We start from the raw sequence: 26,471 nt of genomic DNA, 5'->3' as shown, positions 1-26,471 counted from the left end.
TGTAGAGGAAGCCGCTGAATGTAAAGAAAATACAGTAGATCCATTACTATGGGATTTCATTGCTTAAAATACTACAATAAGTAAAATATTTGATAGGCAATGTACATTGTGTTCATTATTGTTTATGATTTCCAAAATTCAGGAAGAATTATAAAGCATTTGTGGAAGACAAGGCTAAAGAATACAAGAAAGGGCGTATTCACACTTGCACCCAGTATCTGCCCTTTGTCATGCCAGACACAAAGTCTTGCATGTCCGAATTTGTGCCTAGCCAAAAAAATGGTTTCCCCGCAGAGAGGCTTTAGGCGGACACCAGCTGATACCTTTAACCCCTTGCCGACATCCGCTGTACTTCGGAGGCTGGGTGTTTAACTATAGTGGCTGCCTGGGAGTCGAGAGGCTGCCATAGACACCTGATGTCTGCTGTTTCATACAGCAGACACCATGGGCTAATGCCTGCAGTCAATGCCAGCATTGATCACGTTCATTAACCCTTCTGGTGCCTTGGTCAAAATTGACTGAGGCTCCATTTCCCTAGGGGGTCTAATAAATGCAAAAAAAAATAAATTAAAAAGTATGAAAAATTCAAATCACCCCCCTTTTCTTAGAACACATATAAAAGTACTGAAATACTGTGAAACACATACACATTAGTTATCCCAGTGTCTGAAAACGCCCGTTCTGCAAATTTATAAAAATATTTTTCCTCTACAGTAATCGCCGTAGCGGGAAAAAAAGTCAAAAGTGCCAAACCATTTTGGCTACACGGTGAACACCATAAAAACGAATCCTGTAAGAAAGTCACTCAAATGCAGTTTTTCTTCAAATCCACCCCATTCAGAATTTTTTTCCATCTTCCCAGTACATTGTACAGAATAATTAATGGTAGCATCATGAAGAAAAATTTGTCCCGCAAACATTAACACCTCATATGGCTCCGAGAGCAGAGAAATAAAAAAGTTATGGGGTTTGGAAGGTGGGGAGTCAAAAACGAAAAATGAAAATTGAAAAATGTCATCGGCGGGAAGGGGTTAACAACCGTTTCAAATGAATGGGTTTTAAAGCTGACCGCTGGGAAGCCATCACCTGTCCAGTTTCTCAGGGCTGAGGATGGAAACCCAGCAGAATGACACAGGGTGGACACCGGGCACAAGTGTCAATGCCCCCTAAAATATATTTCATTGTACGGATACACCCTTCTCTAAAATCTCAATATTTTAAATGAATTTTAAGATAGAATTTTAAAAATTTTGATTTAACATTTTAACTGTTGAAGCCTTACAAAAACTCCCAAACATAACTTTTTTGTATACATCAATGAATAAATATCCCAGTTTATACTACAAACTCATAGAGTTCATGCCACTTAAATTTCATACTGCACTAAATGAGTTCTTAACCACTCAGCATACTTTGGTCTTCAGGGAACAGCATTTTTTAAATTTTTTTCCCCCAGTATTTGAAAGACATAACTTTGATATTTTTCTATTAATATAGTGTAACTGTTCAATGATGTGTTTTATGTGTGACAAATTATATTTTTTATGGTACTGCATTTAGGCTCCTGTAACTCATTTATTAATGTCTTCATTTCTCTCTCTGAGGAAAATGCAATTTTAATATATATTTTTTTACAATATAAATAACATTTTAACTTTATTACCGGTATATATTTATGCTACTACCAGATAGAAAACATTTTTGGAGAGTCTGATTATCAGAATGTTCCATTTTTTTTAATGGTCCAATTTCTAGGTACCAATATTTTCTAGGTGAGAGGGATCAGCAATACTGGTATTTATTTTTGGTTGTTTTCACTGTGATGCAATAATGGTCTCTAATAGACTTTGCACCCTAGTCTAACCAGCACTTCTCCAATGGGAACTTGAAAATAAAAAAATTTCTTTACAAAATTCAAAGTATATGAATATATTATATTATCATGTGTCGAATGTATCAATTCATGTTGTTCTTACCGACATAGAACTGACTGGTGAGCTCCAGTCTTGTGTGGCCATGAGTTGGAGCCTTGCGTATTTGTGGAGGGAGCTGATCAACCTGCAGTCTGGCTTCCTTTATATTCCTCTCTGCTCGCACTCGATGCCATTGGTCATCATTTAATGGAGTTGAAGTAGTAACAATCAGCTCTACTGGACCATTGCCAACATCGAAGGAAAATGATACCTCGGTATTTGCTAAATTATGAAATACAAAAACAGTCTTAATATGCTTCATGAAAACCAATAGTAGTTATAATACTTATAAAATGCAAAAGTTGTTCATCACCCAATTCACCTCACGCAAGAAAATATTATACTTTATGTCATCCACATATTTTACTTTGAATTTGTTAATAATTTTTCAATCATAAAATAAAAATCAAAGTATGAAAATGTTATCCTGTATAGGGAATAATATATATCTCACTATACTGTATATACATTGCAAAAATAACAAATAGTGACTGAGAATACAGATTCTATGGATGCTTATGACCAGTGACTGAGCATATGGTGACCAAGGACCTGAACATTTAGGGGGTTTAAGATGACGTTCATGAATTCAATGGGATCATATAAGTTAGAGTTGGGAATGACTTCTGTGTTTTTAGCTTTTGCTTTGAGTGCCATATGAGAAATATCTAAAGGAACAATAATTTATGGTGACTGTTTGATTTTGCCTTATGCAGATTGCCTTAATCATAAAAGATAGGGTAGCAGAAGTAGACATGCCATTGGTCAAGCTGTGAATCAGCACAGGGGCCCAGTAGTTCGTGGGGCCCGATCATGTTAACAGCAGCTTCCTACTGTCTTTTAGACTGCAAATAAATGTCTAAGCTAATGAACTTCATGGCTAATGATTACCATGGATTGTGGAAGAGACATAATGGGGTGCTCTGTACTGGGATATTGTAGAACAAGTCAGCCCATAACTACACTTGCACAACTGTTTTTGTCCGCCATTGGATTCTTGAAAGAACTTACTCCCAGCATTTGTCCCCATCCTATGCACTAGAGCCGTGATGACGAGCCTATGGCACAAGTGACAGAAGTGGCACTCAGAGCTCTCTCTGTTTGCACTCATCTGTGGAGCAGATAGTACTGTGTGGGGGCCAGTGTGGACCAGATTGTACTGTGTGGGGGCCCTTCACCATTTTTAGCACATGGGCTCTGTTTTATAACAGATAAGCGATATTATTACAAACTGTAATAACATTACATGGTCACTATAAAACAGATACTGTGCCATGTAAATAGTGAACATTAATTATACAAAAGTGCCAAATGTAGTACAAAGTTATTTTGTATCATTGAAAGCTCTGTAATTCCTCATTCACACGACTACATTTTGTGGGTTCTTAATTGTCCGCAATTGTGGATCCACACAGCATTAAGGTTAAATTGCTGTGTTGACACTGCGATAATTTAGTGGGTTTTGCTTGCAGTTTGGGCACTCGGTCTCTAAAAGGTTCACCATCACCGCACTAGAGCATATCATTAAAATATATGGAGATATTATTGCATCAGATATTTTTGTTGCGTATATCTCCTCTGATATAAACTAATCACATGGCACAATGAAAAGTTGCTGCCTGTTAGATGATGGGTCCTAGAACTTTAAGTTACACCTTTAAAAAGCTGTCTTCAATATAATAAAGAATCCTCATCAGGGTGTCACTCAAACTGGAGGGTACATTTCCAGTCCCCAATGAATTTAATCGAATAATTTTCCACAAAATATAATTTATTCATATGTTTATTTCCCTTGAAAAAATCTTGCTTAGCTTTACATATAGAGGTCTTTATGCAAATAATAAAATAATTTCATGGATTTTTCTATAAATCAGCCAAGTGGTTACACTTAAACACAAATGTATCATTGTGCTGGGCAATTTCTCTGCTGCTCTATAGTTATGTATTTTTCATTTTCACTGCATAAAAATGTGATAAGAGGGAAGGAATTCTCAGCAATCGAATCTCGGATTTCATTGGTTTGTGACTAATAAAGACTTGTCACAGGTCCCTTCCATGCTTCTCCATTTTATACCCTTATCTCTGAAAGCCATGCAGGATACTAACGGAGAGAACAGTGAGTTCAGTTCACACATCACTGTCATGAAGATTCAAAGTAATACAGATTCAATCACCTCATCATCTGACACTCAGCGGAATTGCGGTTTGTCTGTATACGTGTGGGTTTATTTTGACCATGGAGAAAATGACACATCATGAATTTAGTAGAAATAAAATATATACTATTGTTAATTTTATTTTACTTTTCACGCCTTATATAAAAAACACCAGTGTATTAAACATATACTTTTTACCAATTATTTTTTTCTATTATAAATTAATAATGACTGGGAATGATGTGCGATACGTCCTACTGATGAGAATGGAAAGCAGTCGTGGGATCAGAGGATTGAGGGGTTTTTAAATTACATTGCCAGAGGAGATTAGAAGTTGTGAACACATAGGTAAAACTGATCCGGTGAAATAAACTCATCGATGAAATATATGTTGACAACAAAACTCATAAAATATGCTGAACACAACTGCTAAAATTATATACAGGGAATAGGGAATAAACAGGATTGAAATGAGATTGAGCTAAGAAACAGATAATTAAATATTAAGAAAACTAAATTACTATAATCAGTTGGAATAAAATGTTTCCAACGGTAAATATATACCCTGAACACAGTATATTGCAATTGTTGGGATTTTTTATTTTTTTTTTAAATGTTTTTGTTTAAATACCCCCATTCTTTATATAGAACTTCTAATTTAAATAAAAAAATTACCTAAATCCACCATATAACTACATTCTAATCATCTTTGTTTATGTATTTGATAAACTTGTCTAGATCTCATTCCATCCTGTTTGTAACACTAGGCGTTAAATACAGATGACTTTGTTTCTTTTTGATACTCAATGTATGCTTTTAATCGTATACCAATTTATTATCGTAATTTTTTTTGCATATTTAATGGGGTTTTTAAAGAATAGTTTAATTCTCTATTTATATTCAGTTGACATAAGACATAAATGATAATGTTATACTAACTAAGGACATGTCCTGGTTGAAGTTGGAACTGGCAAAATTTGAGTTGGATTAATGGAATTTGTTGTCATGATGCTTAGCGCTTTTATGTTGTGAAAAGTTTGAAAGTGTTGTAATGAATCTATTGGCCTTTTGTTCTTTGTTGTCCTTAAAATAGGGACGTTGCAGTAGGTGGCATTTGGTGGTTTGAACACAATATTGGATTCTTAAAAGTTGCCAAAACTGTGCCAATATATTTATATAAAGTGATCATATCATCATTTCAGGAGTATCAGTTCTTCCGACCTTTTGTAATGTCTCTGGACTTGTGCAATTACCAGAGTAAGCATATTTAATCTTCCTTCCGCCTCAGTCAGATGTCTGCAATTATTTACCTTGCTTGGCTTTTTTACCTTTGTGATTCTTTGTGTATCGCTGCATCAGACGGATCTCTTGGAAACTTGGCTTGTGATTGTTTTCTGATTCAAACTTTGACACAATCTCTTGGAATACCTACTCATTGGCTTTGTTACTGGATAATACTTGTCTACTGATTCTAGCTCTTATATGATCTCTTGGAAAACAACCTCAGACATCTCTTCTTGACCAGACTACTGCTGGGAATCTACATTCCTGATTCATCCTCCTGATCATACTAGTAAGTTAATGGTGGGTTCTGGTTTTTTTTTCAGATAGTGAAGCGTATATTCCCCATATGGGTTCTGGTGGTGATAACCTGGATCCCCAAATTCGCACAAAGGATTTAAATAGATAGCTTGTTCTACTTCTCTCTTCATTCTGCTTTTACTGACATTTGCTCCTGGAACACAGCAACTCAACCAACTTCACCAATCTCTGCTTTAGCGACACAACTGATCAGTTCTGTGCATATTTTATTGCTAGGTTTTAGAACACAAATAAAACAGATATACTGTATGCATTTTTATTTTTTTATTTAAACATGTACTGTGACCAGATATGAGGCCCAGGCCTTGTCATGTTCTAGATGATATGTCTCCATTAGAAGAAGATTGAGAAGCTTTGGTCTACATTGAGCTCACTCTGACTCTGACCATAAAGTTACAAGGGACTCTAGGGCGTAGCTATAAGGGGTTCAGAGGTATGAGTCCCCCCCCCACAGGGTCCCTCTGCCACATAAAATATACCACAATTTTAAATGGTACATGGTAAGTGAAAGCCCCATTACAGATTTTGCATTGTTTCTTAGGAGCTTTAAGTTCTGGATATTCTCAAATTTGTAGTTGTTTAATTGAAATTACTGAAACTGTTTTTCAGTACTAGGGGCAATATTCTTCCAAATGTTTCCTTATTTGGTATGTATAAGGAATTTGCTGTATCAAGATGAAATCAAAAATCAGTTCCTAATTGTGAAATTTAGCTAATTTATAGAAAAACATGCTAAGAAGAAAAGGGGGCACTGCATTGAATCTTTGTTCCAGGTGAAGAACTTTTAGCTACAGCTCAGTATAGGTTTCTTATAATTCAACTTACATTTTAACTCTATCTTAATAAAGTCGGTATTTCCTCTATTTTCCACGAAAACTCCATCTGGGGCAGAAGTTTTAAAGTAGAAAGAGATGTCAGCGCTGGTCTCTCCTTGGAATGTCGAGAAGTGAAGAAAGGAGTTGGGTGCAATAAAGGACACTGCGTTCCAATAATTTTCTGAAAATTAAAGCAAACAAATAAAGTCACATAATAATCGAGAATTTAACAGCAACAAATGAATATACATTCATAGAGGAAAAAGTGAAACAGATTAGAATCTGCATGTAATATTGCTTTGCTCATACTGTATTTTTAGATAATTTTGCATATTTGTACAATCGAAGAAATCATATTGCAAAATTAAGCTAAAAGAGAATGTAAAAAAGTAAAGTTTTCAATTGACAAATTTAATTTTATACTACAGGCTCAACAAATCAGTTCTGAAAACACTCAGATGTAGATGTGTCAGTGAAATAAATGAGCCCGGAGTACTGCGATGGGGTCTTAGCTATAACTCTTTCTTTGCTCAGATCCATAATCTGAATGTAGAACCTTGGACTATGTTTAGCACCTGTGATGCGTGCAAATAATCTTTTATTTCATTGCAAACCAACTGTTCTCATCTGTCCGTCTAAAATGCAGGAGCGAGAGGAATAAAAGCGGAGCTCATTTTTATGTCATTTGTATTTTATGTTGACCTAGCTTGGAAGAAAATATCAATTTGATGCAGAAGCTTTAAATCACCTTAACTTTATCATAAAGTCGGCCAGAGATGGATGTTGTGACTTGTTCATCTTCAGTTTTATGATAGTTTAAAACCTGTTTTTAAAAGCTCTTGTTTGTTTCTCAAAAAGGAAAAAGGACAGTAAAAAGAGCCTGTGAAGATCATAGTCAAGGTTACCATGTGACACAAATGGCCCATATTATCTCACAAACACAGAAAATAGATAATACATGAAATGCCCCATCTTTGGGAAACAATAAAATGATCCATTTGGTGTAGGTTTATGGGATGACTATATCAGTTTCATGATTTTCAATCGAGTTCTTTGTTATTGGATACAACTTAAATACCAGTAGGGAAGTAAACTGCTACACTCTATATTTTAAGCCTTTTAGCTTATGTTGAAAGATCACCATACTGTATATTGTGGAGTACAATTGCTTCTTACGGCTTGAACCTACATTTCAAAGTAACGTTCTCAGGTCTCCTGAATGAATCTGCTGTACCTGTGAGCAGCATAGGAGACATGAGAGCAGGGCAAGGATACGCCATAGGGAGAGTATATGGATGGGCACAGTGACATTAAACTGGGGTGTGCAATGTAATTGAAATGTGGACACATGGTATTGGGGTATTCTAAACCCCCTGTCTTAAACATGGAAGGATTTCAGAACCTAGAGGGAAATTCTTAATTTAGGGGTACAGTTATATAGTTTTCTATCATTTGATTGTGTTTTTTTATGTGAATATTACCAAGTCTATAAGGCAAACCCTATATGTCCTAATTTCCATCACCCTTATGCTTGATTGACAGAAATTCCTGTATTACTTTCTTTGATCTATGTTTTATGATCTATCAATCCACCAGCTCAGTATACGTTCCTGTATTCCAGCCTACTATCAGATAAGGTAATTTAGGAGATCTGACATACTGTATATGGTTTGAAGCCTAACTCCATTTAATAACATTGAATGCAGTTACGGTAAGCATAGTATTCCTCTGTAATATCTCTACTTTACAGACCCCTATAAGACAAGGGAGGGAGGTGGGCTTAACTTCCAAACTTTTTCAGGTTTTTAGGAAAGATTGTATAAGTTCACAACTGTGCATTTCCTTATTCAACAACTGGCTGTTTGGGTATACTTTGGCGCCAGAGCTTGGGTTGACTACATTTCTTTTATTGTATACCCATAGGAAAAGTTGCATACAATATAATATCATCAACTCTACAACCTGACATTTAGGCCTGACTTCTGTCCCTGAAATGTGTCCCTCTGTGGCAGCCTGAAGCATTTCTTGATAGCAGACTTGTCATAAATCTGTTTTTTGTGCATGCAAAGATACCAAAATCCACAACTTCATGGTATACCCAAGTTCCTTACAGGGAAGCCCTCCTTTCATTTTAACTATATCTACCCCATTTCTTTTGAAAGAGTAACCAAAATAGCTTTCTAGTATAAGTACTATTCCCAAAAACTGCTCCCTAGCACTCTTACTGACCACTTCTATAATATTGGAGTCTGAAATGTATATCTAGGTAATTCTGTGTAAAACCTTTAACAATATAATCTGCTAAGTGATTGCTTGACGTACATTGTATTGTTATTATTTTTCTTACATTTTATATAAAACTAGTTTTATTCCTCTTTGTCGATCTCTAAAATTCCACTATTGACTTGATATATACCATCCATGTTCTAAGAAAAATACAAACTCAAATAATATTGTAGTCACTTTATACAGTACAAAAACTAGAGCTTCATGGACATTGAGAGAGCTAAAGTTATTCCAGGCAGAAGGTGATATGCACTATTGGCATATGGATGATATCTGGGTGCTGCCTGTGGCCTATGGACAGGGCGATACATGTCTGCTATGGCGCAATCCCTTTAATTGGGCATTGAGGTTTCAAAATACTTTTCATAAATAAATAGTATAAGTGAGTGTAAGAAACTATGTAATAAATCTCATCAGAGGAAAAGGTCTCTTTCTGCTTTTAGGGTGGTGACACATGGTGTACCTAGTTGTGTCTATAAGTCACATTCAGTCCCCAGCCATTAGTGCTGTCACTTCTCTGTACTTTCATTTCTACCAATTTATTTCAGCTGTAGATCATTACATTAAAAACTCTGGTGCTCTAGGGATTAGATGTGTCTGTATCCCTGCTCCATCTCCCTCTATTAATATGACTATCACCCTGAAAATCACTACCATTACCATCTTTAGATGGACTACAGGTCACATGACTCAGATGATTCATTTCTATAGAAGCCTATGGAGAGGGGCGAGGGCATAGTGAGCAGAAAAAGAGGGACATAAAAGACACCTTACGCTCTGATCCTAGAACTTTCTATCACAGTCCAAAGGTATGTTCACACAGAGTTTTTTGGCAGTGGATTTTGACATGGAATTCCCCTCAAAATCCACTGCCAAAAATGGTTCCCATTGACTTCAATGGGAGCCGCTCGCTTTTTTTCCCCACTAGCTTGTAGCAGAAAAAAGAAGCGAGATGATCCTTCTTGCCGCGGATTCAGCTGCGGCGTCTGCGGCGCAAGAGTCCCTCCCGATTAGGCCCAATCATTTGGGCCTAATCTGGAGCATAATGCTGGAACGGGATGGTGGTGCACGGCTAGCCGCATGGAATGTTCACACGCGGAATGCAAAGTCTGCCATATGAACATACCCTAAGCACTCACATTGGTACAAATTAGTAATCTCAACAGGATAGGTGATATAAATATATGCTCACTGGTGCCCACCACTGGGACCTCCATAGTATAAAGGAGTTTTTCAAGGGATAACCCTTTTAAGGCTAAGTTGTCAATGTAGCAGAGATCGCCTTTAGGCCGCAATTGTATAAAATAATTTCTTTAATTAAACAGTTAATAATGGCACAATGTAAATATCTGCTTCCATATACAGTATTTGAAGGTGCCTCAAAAACCAGAATATTGATATCCTCCATTTATTCCCAAACATCCAGTTCTTGCGAGCATGAATCCTAAGTACTTTAATTTATTGCACCTGCCTATTCAATGTGACAGAATCTAAGAAAACCTAACGAGAAAGAAATCAACAAATAGGCATAAAAACCAAAGAAATATGTAGCCATAAATGCTGAGTGCTTCTGTATCTGTGGGAATGAAGGAATAAAAATTCACGCTCCATACTAATTAATCAGTGGCGCAATATCAATGTATCAATTATATGTTGGTTTATTGTGACATGTATAGCTGACGCCATGGGTCTAGTTAAAAGGAAAAGGAGGCAGCGTGCCTTCAGCAAAAGCAAAATAAAGCAGCATGTAATTGATACCTTGATTTTCTTGCACTGATTAATTAGGAAAGAGCTTTCTCATTCGCTTTGTGTCCCACTCACCAGATGCTTACAGTAGATCTGCTGCATATAAACTGTATTGCATGCTCTATTACGCTCTGTACAAACTCATGAAATCACAATAATATTTATCTTGTGCAGTTGGAGAATGTCTAACTGCTTATTCTAGTATTATTAGACTGTATGCACATATGTGTATCTAGCTAGTATGCTAAACAGCAATAGGGATCTTCAGTATAATTCATGTGGTTGAGTTCACACAGCATCCAGCAGATACACTCAAGTACGCAAGTTAATTATAGCTAATGACATAATAAATAGCACTAGAAAATAGATTCTTCTATCAAAGCTGTGTGTACAGTACATACAGAATACAGCAATTTCTGCAGTGCTGTATACAATATACACTTGTGTAGAAAAGTAGAAACCGTGTTAAATGCCTATATGTATAAATCATTACTGAACTTAACTAGATGCTGACTGCCCATCCTATCCTACTAATATTATAAATGTGAAAGTTTGGATGTATGTCACTCAATCACAAAGAAACGGCTGAACGGATTTAGTTGAAATTTGGCACATAGATAGTTTGTAACCTTGATTAACACATAGGCTACTTTTTATCCCAGTAAATGACATGGCTTCATGAATGTTATGAATTTATGTTCACATACTATATTAAACAGCTCTTGGCAGCAGGCTGATAAAGCCAGGTCTGTTATCTCACTATGTAAACACACAGCTAACCCTGAGTCCATGATGGGAAAACACCTTTAATCCTAATTGGCAGTTTGTTAATTTTAAGAATACTGGGAAAAATAAAATCTAATTTGTTGCAAAATTCTAAAACGAGAGCTATGAAGGTAGCTAGAAGTCACAGACTTCTTCTCAAGCGGAGCTGAGAGGGATCATCAGCGTCAACAACACACTCATTATATGGCATCCCAGCGAGCTGCTGAGATGCTGCAACTATCACGGGCACAGTGCGAGGAACGAGTTCAGTGGCAGGCCAGCTTGACAGCTGCCGAAATGCCGGAGCATGTGGATCATCAACACCAACAACATGCTCATTATATGGTGTTCCAGTGAGCTGCTGAGATGGTGGAACAATCACAGGCACGGCGCAAGGAACAAGTTCAGCAGCAGGACAGCTTGAGAGCTGCTGAAACACCGGAACAGGCAAATCATCGACGGCAGCAATTTGCTGTATATAGGTGGATAATCTACCCAACAACACACAGATGAAGTCGTGGGCAGAGGCTAGTTGACTATATATGTCTATTTGGTTTGTATCTATATATCTGTACATCCTTGCAGAGAAAAGCAGTTGCATAAGATGGTATAGCTGCAGAATCAGGTAGTATAGCTGTTAGAACAGATGGACCTCCCAGAAAGAAGACAGAGATGGTTTATTACTGTCCCTGTCTTCCTGACTGCAAACCCATGACGCGACTCCCTTTCCAGTCCAGCAATTATATAATGTGTTACAGGCCAGGAACTGTAGATGCTTCTGGTTCTTAGAGAATCCAGACCAGCTCTGCAGTATAGCTTAGCTAATGTATCAGGCCCAGTTATAGGGGAAATCAGCAAAAAAAAAAAAAAAAAAATTAAAAAAATTAAAATAACCTACAAACATTATTATGACATATTTATCACAAAAAAGTTAAAATAATTAGAATAATTCAAAGGAAAAAAGTTATAGCCCTCAAAACCGCATGTACTAGAAAAGCCAAAAAAGTGTCCGATCCTGAACCAGCTAAAATGTTTCAGTCCTGAAACGGTTAAAAGGAGCCTGTCATTTTATTTGGGGCAGTAAACTACCAGTAGTCATTATAAACCTATTAATTCACTATTAACCTTAACAGGTTGCAGAACGCATCTGGAAGAAAAGCCACTCCCAGGAAGACTTCCTCAGTTACAAAGAGACAGTTCTCACATTTAAGAATGCACTCACCTCTGCGAAGCAGGTCTACTTTACCACACTCATATCTGCACTCTCTGGCAATCCCAAACAGCTATTCACAACCTTCAACTTCCTCATCTGTCCTCCTGCACCCCCTCCGACATCACTTATCTCAGCTGCCAACTTTGCCTTTTACTTCAAAACTAAAATTGACACCATCAGAGACAGTCTCACCCTACTCCCCCGACAACCCCTCCACCCAACTGCTCACTGCTCCTCATCCTTGTTTTCCACCATCACTGATGAAAAACTCTCCTCCCTAATCTCCAAATCCTACCTCACCTCCTGCACGCTTGACCTGATCCAGTCACATCTCATCCCCAAACTCACTGAAGTCATTACTCCAGACCCAACCCATCTCTTCAACCTATCTCTAGCCAACGGATCCTTCCCCTCTGCTTTCAAACATGCCACAGTCACACCTATACTTAAGAAACTGTCCCTCGACCCGTCCTCTCCAGCCAACTATCGTCCCATGTCACTGTTCCTGTACGCCTCAAAACTGCTTGAGCAACACGTCCACTCAGAACTCTCCTCCTATCTTTTGTCCAACCTGCTCTTTGACTGACTACAGTCAGGCTTCAGACCCCGTCACTCCACTGAAACTGCCCTAACAAAAGTCACTAATGACCTTCTAACCACCAAAGCCAAGCGCCATTACTCTGTCCTCCTTCTCCTTGACCTCTCCTCTGCCATTGACACAGTTGACCACTCCCTCCTGTTAGAAATTCTCTCATCTCTTGGTATCTCAGACCTGGCCCTTTCCTGGATCTCCTCATACCTTACCGACCGAAACACTTCCTGGGGCCTCCAACTCAAGAACATCCACCGAATCTGCTCCTTCCTCACCCCTGAAACCACTAAGACGCTCATCCAGGCCCTCATAATCTTCCACCTAGACTACTGCAACACCCTCCTTCATGGACTCCTAGCAAACACCCTCGCCCCCCTCCAGGCCACCTTAAACTGCGCTGCTCGTTTAATTCACCTCACCCCCGATCTTCATCGGCTGCTCTCCTCTGCCAGTCCCTCCACTGGCTACCCATAACCCAGCGAATTAAATTCAAGCTACTAACGTTAACATACAAAGCCATCCACAACCTGTCCCCTCCTTTAACCTCAGATCCTCCAATGACCTCCTACTCCGCTCTGCTCTCATCCACTCCTCACACAACCATCTGCAAGATTTCTCCTGTGCATCCCCCATACTCTGGAACTCCCTACCAAGACACATAAGACTGACCCCCACAATCACAGGATTCAAGAAGGCCCTGAAGACTCACCTATTCAGGAAGGCCTACAACTTCCAATAACACTATCACTGCACTGCCATCTGAACAGTCTCCTCCCTCTCCTTCTGTCTCTATCCCCTTCCCTCATTGTAACAAGCCTGGCTATGAGTAAGGGACCCAACCAAATCTGGTCCTGAAACACGTCAGCCATACACTATGTTCCTGTTTCCTGAAAGGGTGATGTAAATCCATTGTTTTAATTTTTTAAATTAAGTAAAAGTTATATTTTATGAATTGTGGCATGCTGGATGTTTTATGGTATTTTTGCTATTGAACTCCTATACAGTCAGGAGTAATTTCTGTGCAGCCACTGTTTTTCTCAAACAGATTTTGTATTACCAGGTTGAGCGTTTTCTTTGCTGAACTAATTAATTTTTTGCATCTGTAAAACTGATCCATTAAACCGTAATGTGAATGAACTCCACATTGCTTTGTTCCTCTGTTATTCCTCCACTTGGGGGGATGTACACAATTCTTTCCCTCTTCTATGCCCAGGGCTCCAATGTACTAATGTGAATGCACCTTTCTAGGTTAAATAATGGCATGTTTCATGGCAATTGCTGGCTCTGGGCAGCTCATGGAGCTTAAAGGGTGTGTGGTGTGGGTGGGGCACTGCCCCCATCAGTATCACCTGAACCAGAAAACTAGAAAAAATAATACCTAAAATGGACTCCAGCTATGAGCTGGCATAGATTTTAGGGTAAGGGCATGGCCCTGGCAGATGGTGTACTTGATAAATCAGTGTACCCTCTGCCAACACAGCAGATATAAAAACGAGTGTTTTCCCCCTTTGCCCCGTCCACCATTGTGTCTGTAATACTGTATACTTAAACATGTATATTCATGGTAATGGTGCTCCACTGTCCCAAATCTGACTTTGTGCAAGAGATATACAGATGGCAGAGGAGGGGAGCAGATGCTTGCAATTCTCTGACAAGATGTCTTCTCCTGTCAATGCTACAAAAAGTGGGTCAGGCAGTGTATATGGTAACTTGGTTCCCACTCCTGCAACATAGGAAGAGTTCATCTAAGAAACTGTCACCCCTTATTGATCATATCCTTTAGGGTGCCATTAACAAGCACTATAAAATACTAGTTATAGTAAAATTACAGGACAAGTAATCCATCTAACCTCTATTTTTCAGGCCTTTAAGAGACTGACCTCCAAATTTTCATCAATTTTGTCATCATGTTTGAGCACGTGAAATATGTTTCCTCTGGCTATAAATCCTGCTCCCTTTGTGTAAAGATTGGCCTGTTATCACCCAATATTTCCTATTACTCTTTATCACCTCACAAGCTGTCAGATCTAGTCATTAATGTATGACAAGAAGATGAGAGGATGATTCATAGTCATTTCACCATGACGGTTGCTTCTGTGGGTCTGTGGTTGGAGTAAACATGTGAAATATGTGAATGCTAGATTTATATATAGTATATGTACATTATGTGAACGACAACAAATCAGTTATTGCAAAATATCCAATTCCAATTCTTCCAACCTACTCTAATGTGTTATAAAGACAGTTATTAGACTTGTATAAGGGAACCATAGACTATTTTGATAGATGCAGATCCCACACTGGCTAATTTTACCATCAGGTTGAGTGGGTGCCGAATCTGAAATCACATTTCTATCATAGAATTTCTACTGACAATTGTATTTCTACTAACCTTAGGCTCATTATCATATATATTTTGTACAGAGACGGGGGTTTTAGAAATTACATTATTGGAGGCTGATGTCCTGGAGCTGCATTTCAATGTTGGCTTAATCGGCTGAACAGCCAGACACATTCTTAGACTGTAGGTATCAACTTTGCAAAAAACAAATAGACTTGTGTAAGAGCCACAATGAGGGATTTTCTAGGATCAGGATATTGATGACCTCAGGATAGGTTATCAGTATGACATACTCAGCACCTCTCAGCACCTTTACCAGTCAAGTGTTTGAAGTGGCTGCAATGCTTGTGTGAGTGTTGTATCCTCTTCATTGTTTCCATGATTGTTGTCTGGTATTCTAGCATTGTCTTGCTGACTTGTATGGGGACAAAGTTGTAAGAGGACAGCGCTTAACCCAAACCAAACCAGTATCTTCAAACAGCTTATCGATGGGGTTGCCAAAAGGCTAACCTCTACCAAACTGATGCTGGTGACTTATCCTCAATATGGAAAACCCCTTTAAAGACTTTCCATATCATATTCTTAAAAAAACAAACAAAAACCACAGAAGTGTATTTTCTGCCTATGTAGGTAAAGCTATGGTTCTTACCAGTAATTCCCTCATTAGAATCTTATGTCATGGAAAATGTATCACTCGTTATATAGTAGAAAACGACTATAAATAGTTTTGCAGGTGGCTCACTGGTTAGCATTGTTGCTTTGCAGTGCTGAGCTCTTGAACATTTGAACAAGGGCAACAACTGGAGTTTGTTTGTTGTCCTGGGGTCTATGTGGGCTTCTTCAACGAGTTCCAGTACCCTTCCAGAAAAGTACTGATGGGTTGAGCTGTCATTTAGATTGTGATCCCAATGGGGACAGAAACAAATGTGGTGATAGTCTTTGGACATCACTGTGAAATATGTTGGCACTATGTAATAATGAGTAAAATAAATTAATTGAAGGGGCTCTATCATTGGGAAAAGTCATTTTTAGATAAGCACATCCTTGCATTGCCTTTAGAAAAGCTATTTCACACCTACCTTTTGTATGTAAATTGCCTCAGCAGATTTTGAATAAGTCAGTTTTTATTCATATGCTAATGAGCTTTGACCATGCACTCCTGAAGTGTCTGTGTGCACTGTCTGCTCTATGTGTATGCACAGCAGAGATGAGTCATCAGCACAGCAGCCTCTGCTATACCTACACATAGAGCAGACTGTGCACACAGACACTTCCGGTGCACGGTCGAAGCTTATTAGCATATGAATAAAAATGGACTTATTCAAAACCTACTGAGGCAACTTACATACTAAAGGTACGTGTGAAACAGCTTTTCTAAAGTCTATGCAAGCATGTGCTTACCTAAAAATGACTTTTTCCAATGATAGAGCCCCTTTAAGAATGTATAAAACTGAAATTCTTAGTGGGATTTTCACAGTTATGGAAGGAAATCAAGTGTTCCGTCATCTCATAACAAAGTACTTCTAAGAGATGCTAGTACTGTGTTCCTGTTACACTCCCAAGTGCTTTTCGAAACTATATACCATTTGCTAATTTTGGTTTAGAAACACTAAATTGTTAGGCCATGGGAATTGTGTGCTGAAGAGATTGGCAACTACACCCATGTGGTGCCTATGGGTCAATCAGAACAGGAGGTGCACAATGATGTGGACAATTTATAGATGATCTCTATTAAAAGGATCGGTCTTATGACATATTACATTTAAAGCATAACTAAGCTTTTAAGCAAGATTTGATTTTCTGGTAGGATTTGTGTCCTTTCTATAGAACCCTGCATTTCTTTCTTCTTTTCCTTACTTCTCTATACCCTGCTTCTCTCTGTGTATGGTGTACGAACTTTTATGTAATAAAGATAAAATGAAGGTGGGGAGGGTCCATTAAAACAGTTATATCTTGTGCACCATGAAACATGGAGACTTTGCTTCTGGGAGTTATATGAAAGAGGAGTTATATCTGTATTATTTCCAGAGATATTATTGGTTGAAAACACAGTCAGTATTGGGATATTTATATTCAGCTGCTGATATCTCTGGAAACAGTACAGGTAGAACTGCAAGCTTAATATTATATGGAAGATGAGAATCTCATCTTTCATGCAGCAAGCATGTTTCTAAGTTTTATATGGCCTGAGATATAACTGTTTGATTTGACCCTACACCCTCATTTTCTCTTCAATACACACCTTACGCCATAGACAGAAAGATGTAGGGTACAGCTCTCAATAGAAAAGCAAGGGAATGAATACATAATTGCAGGAGACAATGGAAACAAAATTTGCGAATAAAGTATATTACAAAATGTATTAATGACACAAATGTTGCCAAAAAAATCAACGTTGTTTGAAAGTTTAGTTTATACTTTAAAGTAAATAAAAAAAATTCTGTTAATACGCAGAATAATTCACAAATTAGAAATGTCTTACATGAAGTTTCTACAAGAGAGAAATTGTCATAAAGATAAAGGTAAAGATAATACTGGGGGATACATAGGGCTCAAGAAGTAATCCTATAACTCAGCTGGGATAACAATTAAAGATCAGTCATAGATGATTTGCTCAGCGGTACCTTTGATCTTCGATTTATGTAATTTTGGTAAACTGTTGCATGGTAATGGTGGTAATCATAGATGTTTAGCATTACTTCCACAAGTACAGCAGTTCCATGAACTAGTTTTCTTTCCTTAAAAAGTAAGATTACACAGCACACAGCGGATATAAATTATTGGCATCAAAGGAGCTACTCTCAATTCATTGACTTCTGGCTCATCTTGCAGCAATAGTGCTGATTTTTAGCTTTCAAAAAGAGTGTTCGTTTCAGGATTAGGAGATCTGCTGACCACCCACTGCTTTGAAAGCTGTAATAAGCCTTCAGAATCCCAGTGTTCTCTAAGCAGATACTTGCCTGGTCCCAAATGGATGTTTAACCTAGATGCTCACTGTTAAGGTGACAGATATCCTGGCAACAAAGGTCTGTACGTAAAATACATGTTCAGCTTGTAGTTTAGCAGCGTTGATAATAATAACAATAATAACGCCAGTCAATGAATAGATTCATAGCTACTTTCAAATCTCCTAGGAGGTTATTATATGAATAAGACTGGAGGGTTTTGTATTAAAGTTAATGGGGACACAGTAGGCAGAATTCATCAAAAGGTACTGTCTGTTTTCCAACACGAGACACAAAGAACATCTGCTTACTGGCTGGTAAATAATTAAACAGTATTATGCCTTTTCCCAGTTGGCAAACAAGGGTTATTTGGATAAATAAACACTCCTGACTTTGCTCTTTGTGATTTACATATGTAGAGAAAGTATCTTTAAGCTACAGGAATGAATCTTTACATCCACTGAGATGCCATCCATGTATCAGGCAAACGGGCAAAATATGCAGATTTGCAAGGTTTGCTCCATTTCATACACACTGAATGATCTGCCTGTCACTCCGAATACTTATTTAATCATGTATAAGAGTAGAAAAGTAGTTCTTTTATTTATACTTAAAGATCTATTCTCTGGAGACTGTTGATGCCTAGTACATGAATGTCACTTTGTACTAATGGAGACTGCGCTGCAGGATTATGGAAGGTATTGCAGTGACTAAGATTGGAAATAACACCTCTACAGAGTCAATGTGCCTATAGCAGGGTAGGCTTTAGGTTTCAAGGTGCGATTTTCACCTGTATCTCTTCCTCTTCATCTTTCTGCACATACTGTGACCTTCAAAGATGTAATTATTTATTATTTATTTTATTTAATTAGCTTACTTGTATAGCGCCAACATATTCTGCAGTGATTTTTATAGCCGTTGTCAGTCACTGTCCTATATAGGGCTCACATGCAAGTTCCCTATCAGTATGTCTTTGGAGTGTGGGAGTAATCCAGAGTTCTTAAATAGGCCCCATAAATGTCATTCAGTGGAGGGCTAGACCCCCTTGAATCCCTCTGTCAAAATTATTTTATATGTTCCCAAAGAAGGATAGTGTCACTTACATATCTGTATAATATATATATAATTAATTAATATATAATTATATATAATTAATATATATAATTAATTTTTGTATGGTTTGTTTTTTTTCCATCCATTTTTAAATTTATTTAATAAAAGTGAAGTTTTACTCTCTTTTTTGGAATATCTTGTACACTCCATCCTATTTTGGGAATATATAGAGAGGAAACCCACACAAAGAACATACAACCTCCTTGGTTTAATTCAAACCTAGGACTCCAGCACTGCAAGGCTACAGTGCTAGTCACAGAGCCAATGTCCTGCCCCGTAACTTCCCTTATCTCTCTCCTTGGGTGATCACATCTAGATATGAATATCACAAGTTAAACAGCTTTTCTAAACATAACATGATACTAACTATCCTATTTGGGAACTGTAAATTGTAGTCTTTCAAGACTTTTGATGACTTGTTTTGATGTGTGTTAAATTGGAAATACATAAGCAAATTGGAGATTGGTTAAGTGTGGATACATCCATATATAATTATATTTATAGATGAACTGGGGAAGTTAGCACTGTACTTTCTAGCATGACTACATGATCGATGAAGGTCTTTTTCTTTATATTGTGTACATCATATAGGCCAACCAGGGTTAAAGGGTCTCTTTACATTAGAGTACACCAAAACTATGTACTTGGATAGGATATGCAAATCTGTCTTCCATGATGTAATTAGGAAGACAGTGCCTCAGTCACTCAGCCCAATAGAGGACGCTGCCTGAGGATATGCAAATCTGTCTTCCATGATGTAATTAGGAAGACAGTGCCTCAGTCACTCAGCCCAATAGAGGACGCTGCCTGAGGATATGCAAATCTGTCTTCCATGATGTAATTAGGAATACAGTGCCTCAGTCATTCAGCCCAATAGAGGGTGCTCCCTTTAACATCATGCCCGACCTTTCCAGAGGCCTTTGCTGCAATGCAATGATGTGGGATTTTACCAAGTACAGTCTCTCAGCCAAGGACAGCTGTTTCAATCTGATTGGATCTCTTCAGCCTGGCGCAGAGAAGACTGTCTTGGCAGAGGTGAGAGGCTTCTAGACAGGATTAGGGGGATATCGTCACTCCTTAGGGAGAGACCAACATTTAGGTGTTTGGAGCCTTATTAAGCCATTTTGCGCTCCACTGTGCAAAGGAACATGGGAAGAATATGTAAATCTGATTCCCTTAACCCTGTCTAGAAGCCTATTCTCCTGGAAGTTTCGTAAATCCACCCGTAGACTTCTCGGATTTCTGTTAGTGGCAACTCGCTCAGTCAATCCCAGGCTGTGGAAGTCTATGACCCCTCCCTCACTCGTTTGTTGGTTGAACGAGGTTCTTGCCTTGTGAACTATGGAGATCCTGATAGCTGAGCTCCGCCAAGATGATGTCAAGCATCAACAGACATGGCTCCTTTGGGACCACTTTTATTACTCCGCTGACTTCCTTTCCCTCTTCCCTTCTGTGTCCCCTGTGTGATGTCTCTCTGTGCGTCTTGTTTGTAAAATTTATCCTTCATTTTTCCTGACAATCGATACCTGTATGTTTCGGGTTTTAGTTCATGTTTTGTTTGTAGGCTCTGCTGCGCCAGAGCGTTTATAGGTTTCTTGCCCACTCCCCATCTCCCCCCCCTCTGCCCCCCTTTCTTTCCCCCATTCTGTGCCGTCAATTGATATTTCTGTATGCTATTACGGTCCCCCCCCTCCTTTCCCTTTTCCCCCCCTTTTTCTTTTTGCACCCTCCCCCCCCCCTGGTTTTGTAAAAATTTGTAAAACTTTCAATAAACTTTTAATGAAAAAAAAAAAAAAAAGGATTTGTTTTTGTCTGTTTTTTTTGGACAGACATGAAAGTATGGTACACTATGTTTTTTTGTCCTTCAATAAAATGGACAAAAATGTTTGCTTTTTTCCCAACCAATGGCCATCTATTTGCATCTGTTTTTTTGCATGTGGTAAATGGATGATTTAAGCGTATGTAAAAAACGTGATCTGAATGGTGCCTTAAATGGTGATAGAATGACTGATGCAGATGGGGCACCGTCCGTCTGTCTTCGCTATTCCATCCCATTTGTTTTCTTTTTGAATGTAAGAAAAATTCCTGCAAGTACAACTATATCATCAGTTAGATAAGAAAATAAACAGGAAGATAGATAGAAGAAAGCTTCCTTCAGGATTTTTACAGAGTAGAGGGTACTACGTCAATATCGGTCATTATATCGCCCTTTATTGCTCTCATACTATGACGGATGAGAACAAGAAACTATAATGATGGTAACGTGAACCTACCATAATGCATTCCCCTTCCCCTTTGACCTCAGTAATGCATTGCAAAGTCTGATGGTTTCAACAACTGTATACACTGCAGTCATTGTAAATCTAGGATTGTAAAAATCAACATTTGCATTCAAAGACTATCCTTTCGTTAATGGAGCTTCTTCCACTTGGATTAACCTATTGGGATCCTCCTGCCACCACCCATATATCATTTCTAGGATTCTGTTTAACCCTTAAAAGTTGGAAGCAGAAGTGCAAAATGTTTGTTTACCTCCATATTCATCGTACTCATTCATACTTACATATTTTTTCATGTGCCCACATATTTATGACTATATGGGATATATGGCTACTGTGTTGTACATTATCTTTGCTCTCATTTCCCAGTTCTAGGTTGCCTGAATACATACAGTATATATTCTGTATAAAGTTATCTCTGCACAGCACAGAAAAAATCATCGTCTTTGTGTTTTATGAGCTAAATCTGTAGGGCTGGAATAGTCCAAGAAAAAGGCTCTTTCAGTGACACGGCCGTGCTCTGACTGTCATATAACCTCTCAGTACTTGCTATCCAAGCCTTTAACCTGTTTTCCAGTGACGTCTACCTAGAGAATAGGCCAGGTTCATAGTAGCAGCAGATTGTCAAACCTGCAATGGTTTTCACTTGTAGGAATATAACAGAGAGTAAAGTCTTCATAGAATGTGATATTCATTTAAGTCTGTTCATTTTTACAATATTTATTTTTCACAAATATTAAACCTATAACCTTTATTAAAGGGAATCTGTCATGACAATTTGGGACCCTAAACCACAGACAAGTCCTTAAGTCGCCCTGTTATAATGCCGTCCATGCCCACAATAACAATAATATAGTTTAACACTCACCCTGACGCTGTACTTCTCACAATGGCGCAGTTCTTTACTAAAGCCAGAGAAGAACACCTCGGCTTCAGTGAAAAACGCCATACCCCAACATAGTGAAGCCGGGGTGTATGTCATCACCTTCACTAAAGAACTGTGCAGGCATCTGGAGCACCAGAGATGAATCCAGTGAGACTCATCAGACTCATGTCTAGATAAGTACCGAGGGATTTAACACAGCGATTTAAGACTCTAAAGCTTGTCTTATAAGGACCTGCAGAGCGACAAGGCACATTATCCTACTGAAAGAGACCACTGCCATTATGGAATACAACACGAAGGGATGTACATTGTCTGCAAAAATGTTTAGATAAATGGAATGTGTCAAAGTAGCATCAACGTGATTGCCAAGAAACAAGGTTTTCAAGCAGAATCTTTCCCAGGGTATGACAGGGTATGACAGCCTCTGCCGGTTTGTCTCATTTCCATAGTGTATAGTGAGACACACGGAGCTGGGCATCCACATGATGGAAAAGAAAGTGGGATTCATCATATTAAGCCAATTTCTTCCATTGCTCCATGGTCCATTTCACAATAATAGTCATTTTTAGCAGAGGACAGGGACCATGAATAGCAAGTTATTATGCACTGTATGTGTTGTCACCTTTCTATCATAGCCAGCAGTAACTTTCTCATAGATCTGTGTCAAAATAGTTCTTTTGTGGACCAAACCAACAAGTTAGCTTTACTTTTCCACAAGAAGTCTCCATGACCCTTCCATAACAGTCCAATTGTTACATTGCTTTCTTTTAAGTGATGTGTAACTGCATTGCGAGAAGGTTTTAGACTAGGATTATATGACACATTACGAGGCCATAATATTGTATAGATACTGCATGTGGATGCAGCTTTCATCTTACATAGGTTTGTATGACAGGTCAAAAAGATAAGGGTGGTTTTCCTCATTCACTCAACAAAAGATGAGTATTTAGATGCTCTATCTCCTATCTATCTATCTATCTATCTATCTATTTATTATTATCTATCTATCTATCTATCTATCTATCTATCTATCTATCTATCTCCTATCTATCTATCTATCTATCTATCTATCTATCTATCAATCAATCGCCTATCTATCTATCTATCTATCTATCATCTATCTATCTATCTATCTATCTATTAGAGATGAGCGAACAGTGTTCTATCGAACTCATGTTCGATCGGATATTAGGCTGTTCGGCATGTTCGAATCGAATCGAACACCGCGTGGTAAAGTGCGCCATTACTCGATTCCCCTCCCACCTTCCCTGGCGCCTTTTTTGCTCCAATAACAGCGCAGGGTAGGTGGGACAGGAACTACGACACCGGTGACGTTGAAAAAAGTAGGCAAAACCCATTGGCTGCCGAATACATGTGACCTCTAATTTAAAAGAACAGCGCCGCCCAGGTTCGCGTCATTCTGAGCTTGCAATTCACCGAGGACGGAGGTTTCCGTCCAGCTAGCTAGGGCTTAGATTCTGGGTAGGCAGGGACAGGCTAGGATAGGAAGGAGAAGACAACCACAACAGCTCTTATAAGAGCTAAATTCCAGGGAGAAGCTTGTCAGTGTAACGTGGCACTGACGGGCTCAATCGCCGCAACCCAGCTTTCCCAGGATCCTGAATGGAATACACTGTCAGTGTATTCCCGTATACCCGATATATACCCCGATACCCGTTCCAACGGTGTGCCCCCCCACCTTCACCCCAGAAATACCCTGCAAGTCCCCTAGCAATAGAATTGGGGCTATATACACCCACAATTTTTACTACTGGTATACAGTGCCATTGTCTGACTGGGAATTCAAAGAATATATTGGGAATACAAATACCCTCATTTCTTGCTACTGCCATATAGTGCCAGTGTCTGACTGGGAATTCAAAGAATATATTGGGGTTACGTGCACCCACAATTTTTACTACTGGTATACAGTGCCATTGTCTGACTGGGAATTCAAAGAATATATTGGGAATACAAATACCCTCATTTCTTGCTACTGCCATATAGTGCCAGTGTCTGACTGGGAATTCAAAGAATATATTGGGGTTACGTGCACCCACAATTTTTACTACTGGTATACAGTGCCATTGTCTGACTGGGAATTCAAAGAATATATTGGGGTTATAAATACCCTCATTTCTTGCTACTGCCATATAGTGCCAGTTTCTGACTGGTAATTCAAAGAATATATTGGGGTTACGTGCACCCACAATTTTTACTACTGGTATACAGTGCCATTGTCTGACTGGGAATTCAAAGAGTATATTGGGAATACAAATACCCTCATTTCTTGCTACTGCCATATAGTGCCAGTTTCTGACTGGTAATTCAAAGAATATATTGGGGTTACGTGCACCCACAATTTTTACTACTGGTATACAGTGCCATTGTCTGACTGGGAATTCAAAGAATATATTGGGGTTATAAATACCCTCATTTCTTGCTACTGCCATATAGTGCCAGTTTCTGACTGGTAATTCAAAGAATATATTGGGGTTACGTGCACCCACAATTTTTACTACTGGTATACAGTGCCATTGTTTGACTGGGAATTCAAAGAGTATATTGGGAATACAAATACCCTCATTTCTTGCTACTGCCATATAGTGCCAGTTTCTGACTGGTAATTCAAAGAATATATTGGGGTTACGTGCACCCACAATTTTTACTACTGGTATACAGTGCCATTGTCTGACTGGGAATTCAAAGAATATATTGGGGTTATAAATACCCTCATTTCTTGCTACTGCCATATAGTGCCAGTTTCTGACTGGTAATTCAAAGAATATATTGGGGTTACGTGCACCCACAATTTTTACTACTGGTATACAGTGCCATTGTCTGACTGGGAATTCAAAGAGTATATTGGGAATACAAATACCCTCATTTCTTGCTACTGCCATATAGTGCCAGTTTCTGACTGGTAATTCAAAGAATATATTGGGGTTACGTGCACCCACAATTTTTACTACTGGTATACAGTGCCATTGTCTGACTGGGAATTCAAAGAATATATTGGGGTTATAAATACCCTCATTTCTTGCTACTGCCATATAGTGCCAGTGTCTGACTGGTAATTCAAAGAATATATTGGGGTTACGTGCACCCACAATTTTTACTACTGGTATACAGTGCCATTGTCTGACTGGGAATTCAAAGAGTATATTGGGAATACAAATACCCTCATTTCTTGCTACTGCCATATAGTGCCAGTTTCTGACTGGGAATTCAAAGAATATATTGGGGTTACGTGCACCCACAATTTTTACTACTGGTATACAGTGCCATTGTCTGACTGGGAATTCAAAGAATATATTGGGGTTATAAATACCCTCATTTCTTGCTACTGCCATATAGTGCCAGTTTCTGACTGGTAATTCAAAGAATATATTGGGGTTACGTGCACCCACAATTTTTACTACTGGTATACAGTGCCATTGTCTGACTGGGAATTCAAAGAGTATATTGGGAATACAAATACCCTCATTTCTTGCTACTGCCATATAGTGCCAGTTTCTGACTGGGAATTCAAAGAATATATTGGGGTTACGTGCACCCACAATTTTTACTACTGGTATACAGTGCCATTGTCTGACTGGGAATTCAAAGAATATATTGGGGTTATAAATACCCTCATTTCTTGCTACTGCCATATAGTGCCAGTTTCTGACTGGTAATTCAAAGAATATATTGGGGTTACGTGCACCCACAATTTTTACTACTGGTATACAGTGCCATTGTCTGACTGGGAATTCAAAG

General features: G+C 38.5%; 2 protein-coding genes across 2 annotated transcripts in view; both read right to left on the bottom strand.

Annotated features, from left to right (window-relative positions):
- The window catches only part of CNTNAP2 (contactin associated protein 2), a 1,390,705-nt gene that overhangs the window by 103,047 nt on the left and 1,261,187 nt on the right, over nucleotides 1-26,471 (bottom strand). Inside the window, exons 16-17 of the mRNA XM_075271239.1 lie at nucleotides 6,557-6,727; nucleotides 1,977-2,195 (exon numbers count right to left, since the gene is read on the bottom strand). Coding sequence (XP_075127340.1) covers nucleotides 1,977-2,195; nucleotides 6,557-6,727 — 390 coding nt within the window. The remainder of the gene's footprint in view (nucleotides 1-1,976; nucleotides 2,196-6,556; nucleotides 6,728-26,471) is intronic.
- LOC142200711 (carboxymethylenebutenolidase homolog) overlaps nucleotides 1-26,471 on the bottom strand; it is a 187,409-nt gene that overhangs the window by 137,266 nt on the left and 23,672 nt on the right. The gene's annotated exons all lie outside the window — the stretch shown is intronic.

Source organism: Leptodactylus fuscus, chromosome 4 (genome assembly GCF_031893055.1).
Source record: "Leptodactylus fuscus isolate aLepFus1 chromosome 4, aLepFus1.hap2, whole genome shotgun sequence".
Lineage (NCBI taxonomy): Eukaryota > Metazoa > Chordata > Amphibia > Anura > Leptodactylidae > Leptodactylus > Leptodactylus fuscus.
The sequence above is the reverse complement of the archived record's forward strand: the minus strand, read 5'-3'. Positions and strand labels throughout refer to the sequence as shown.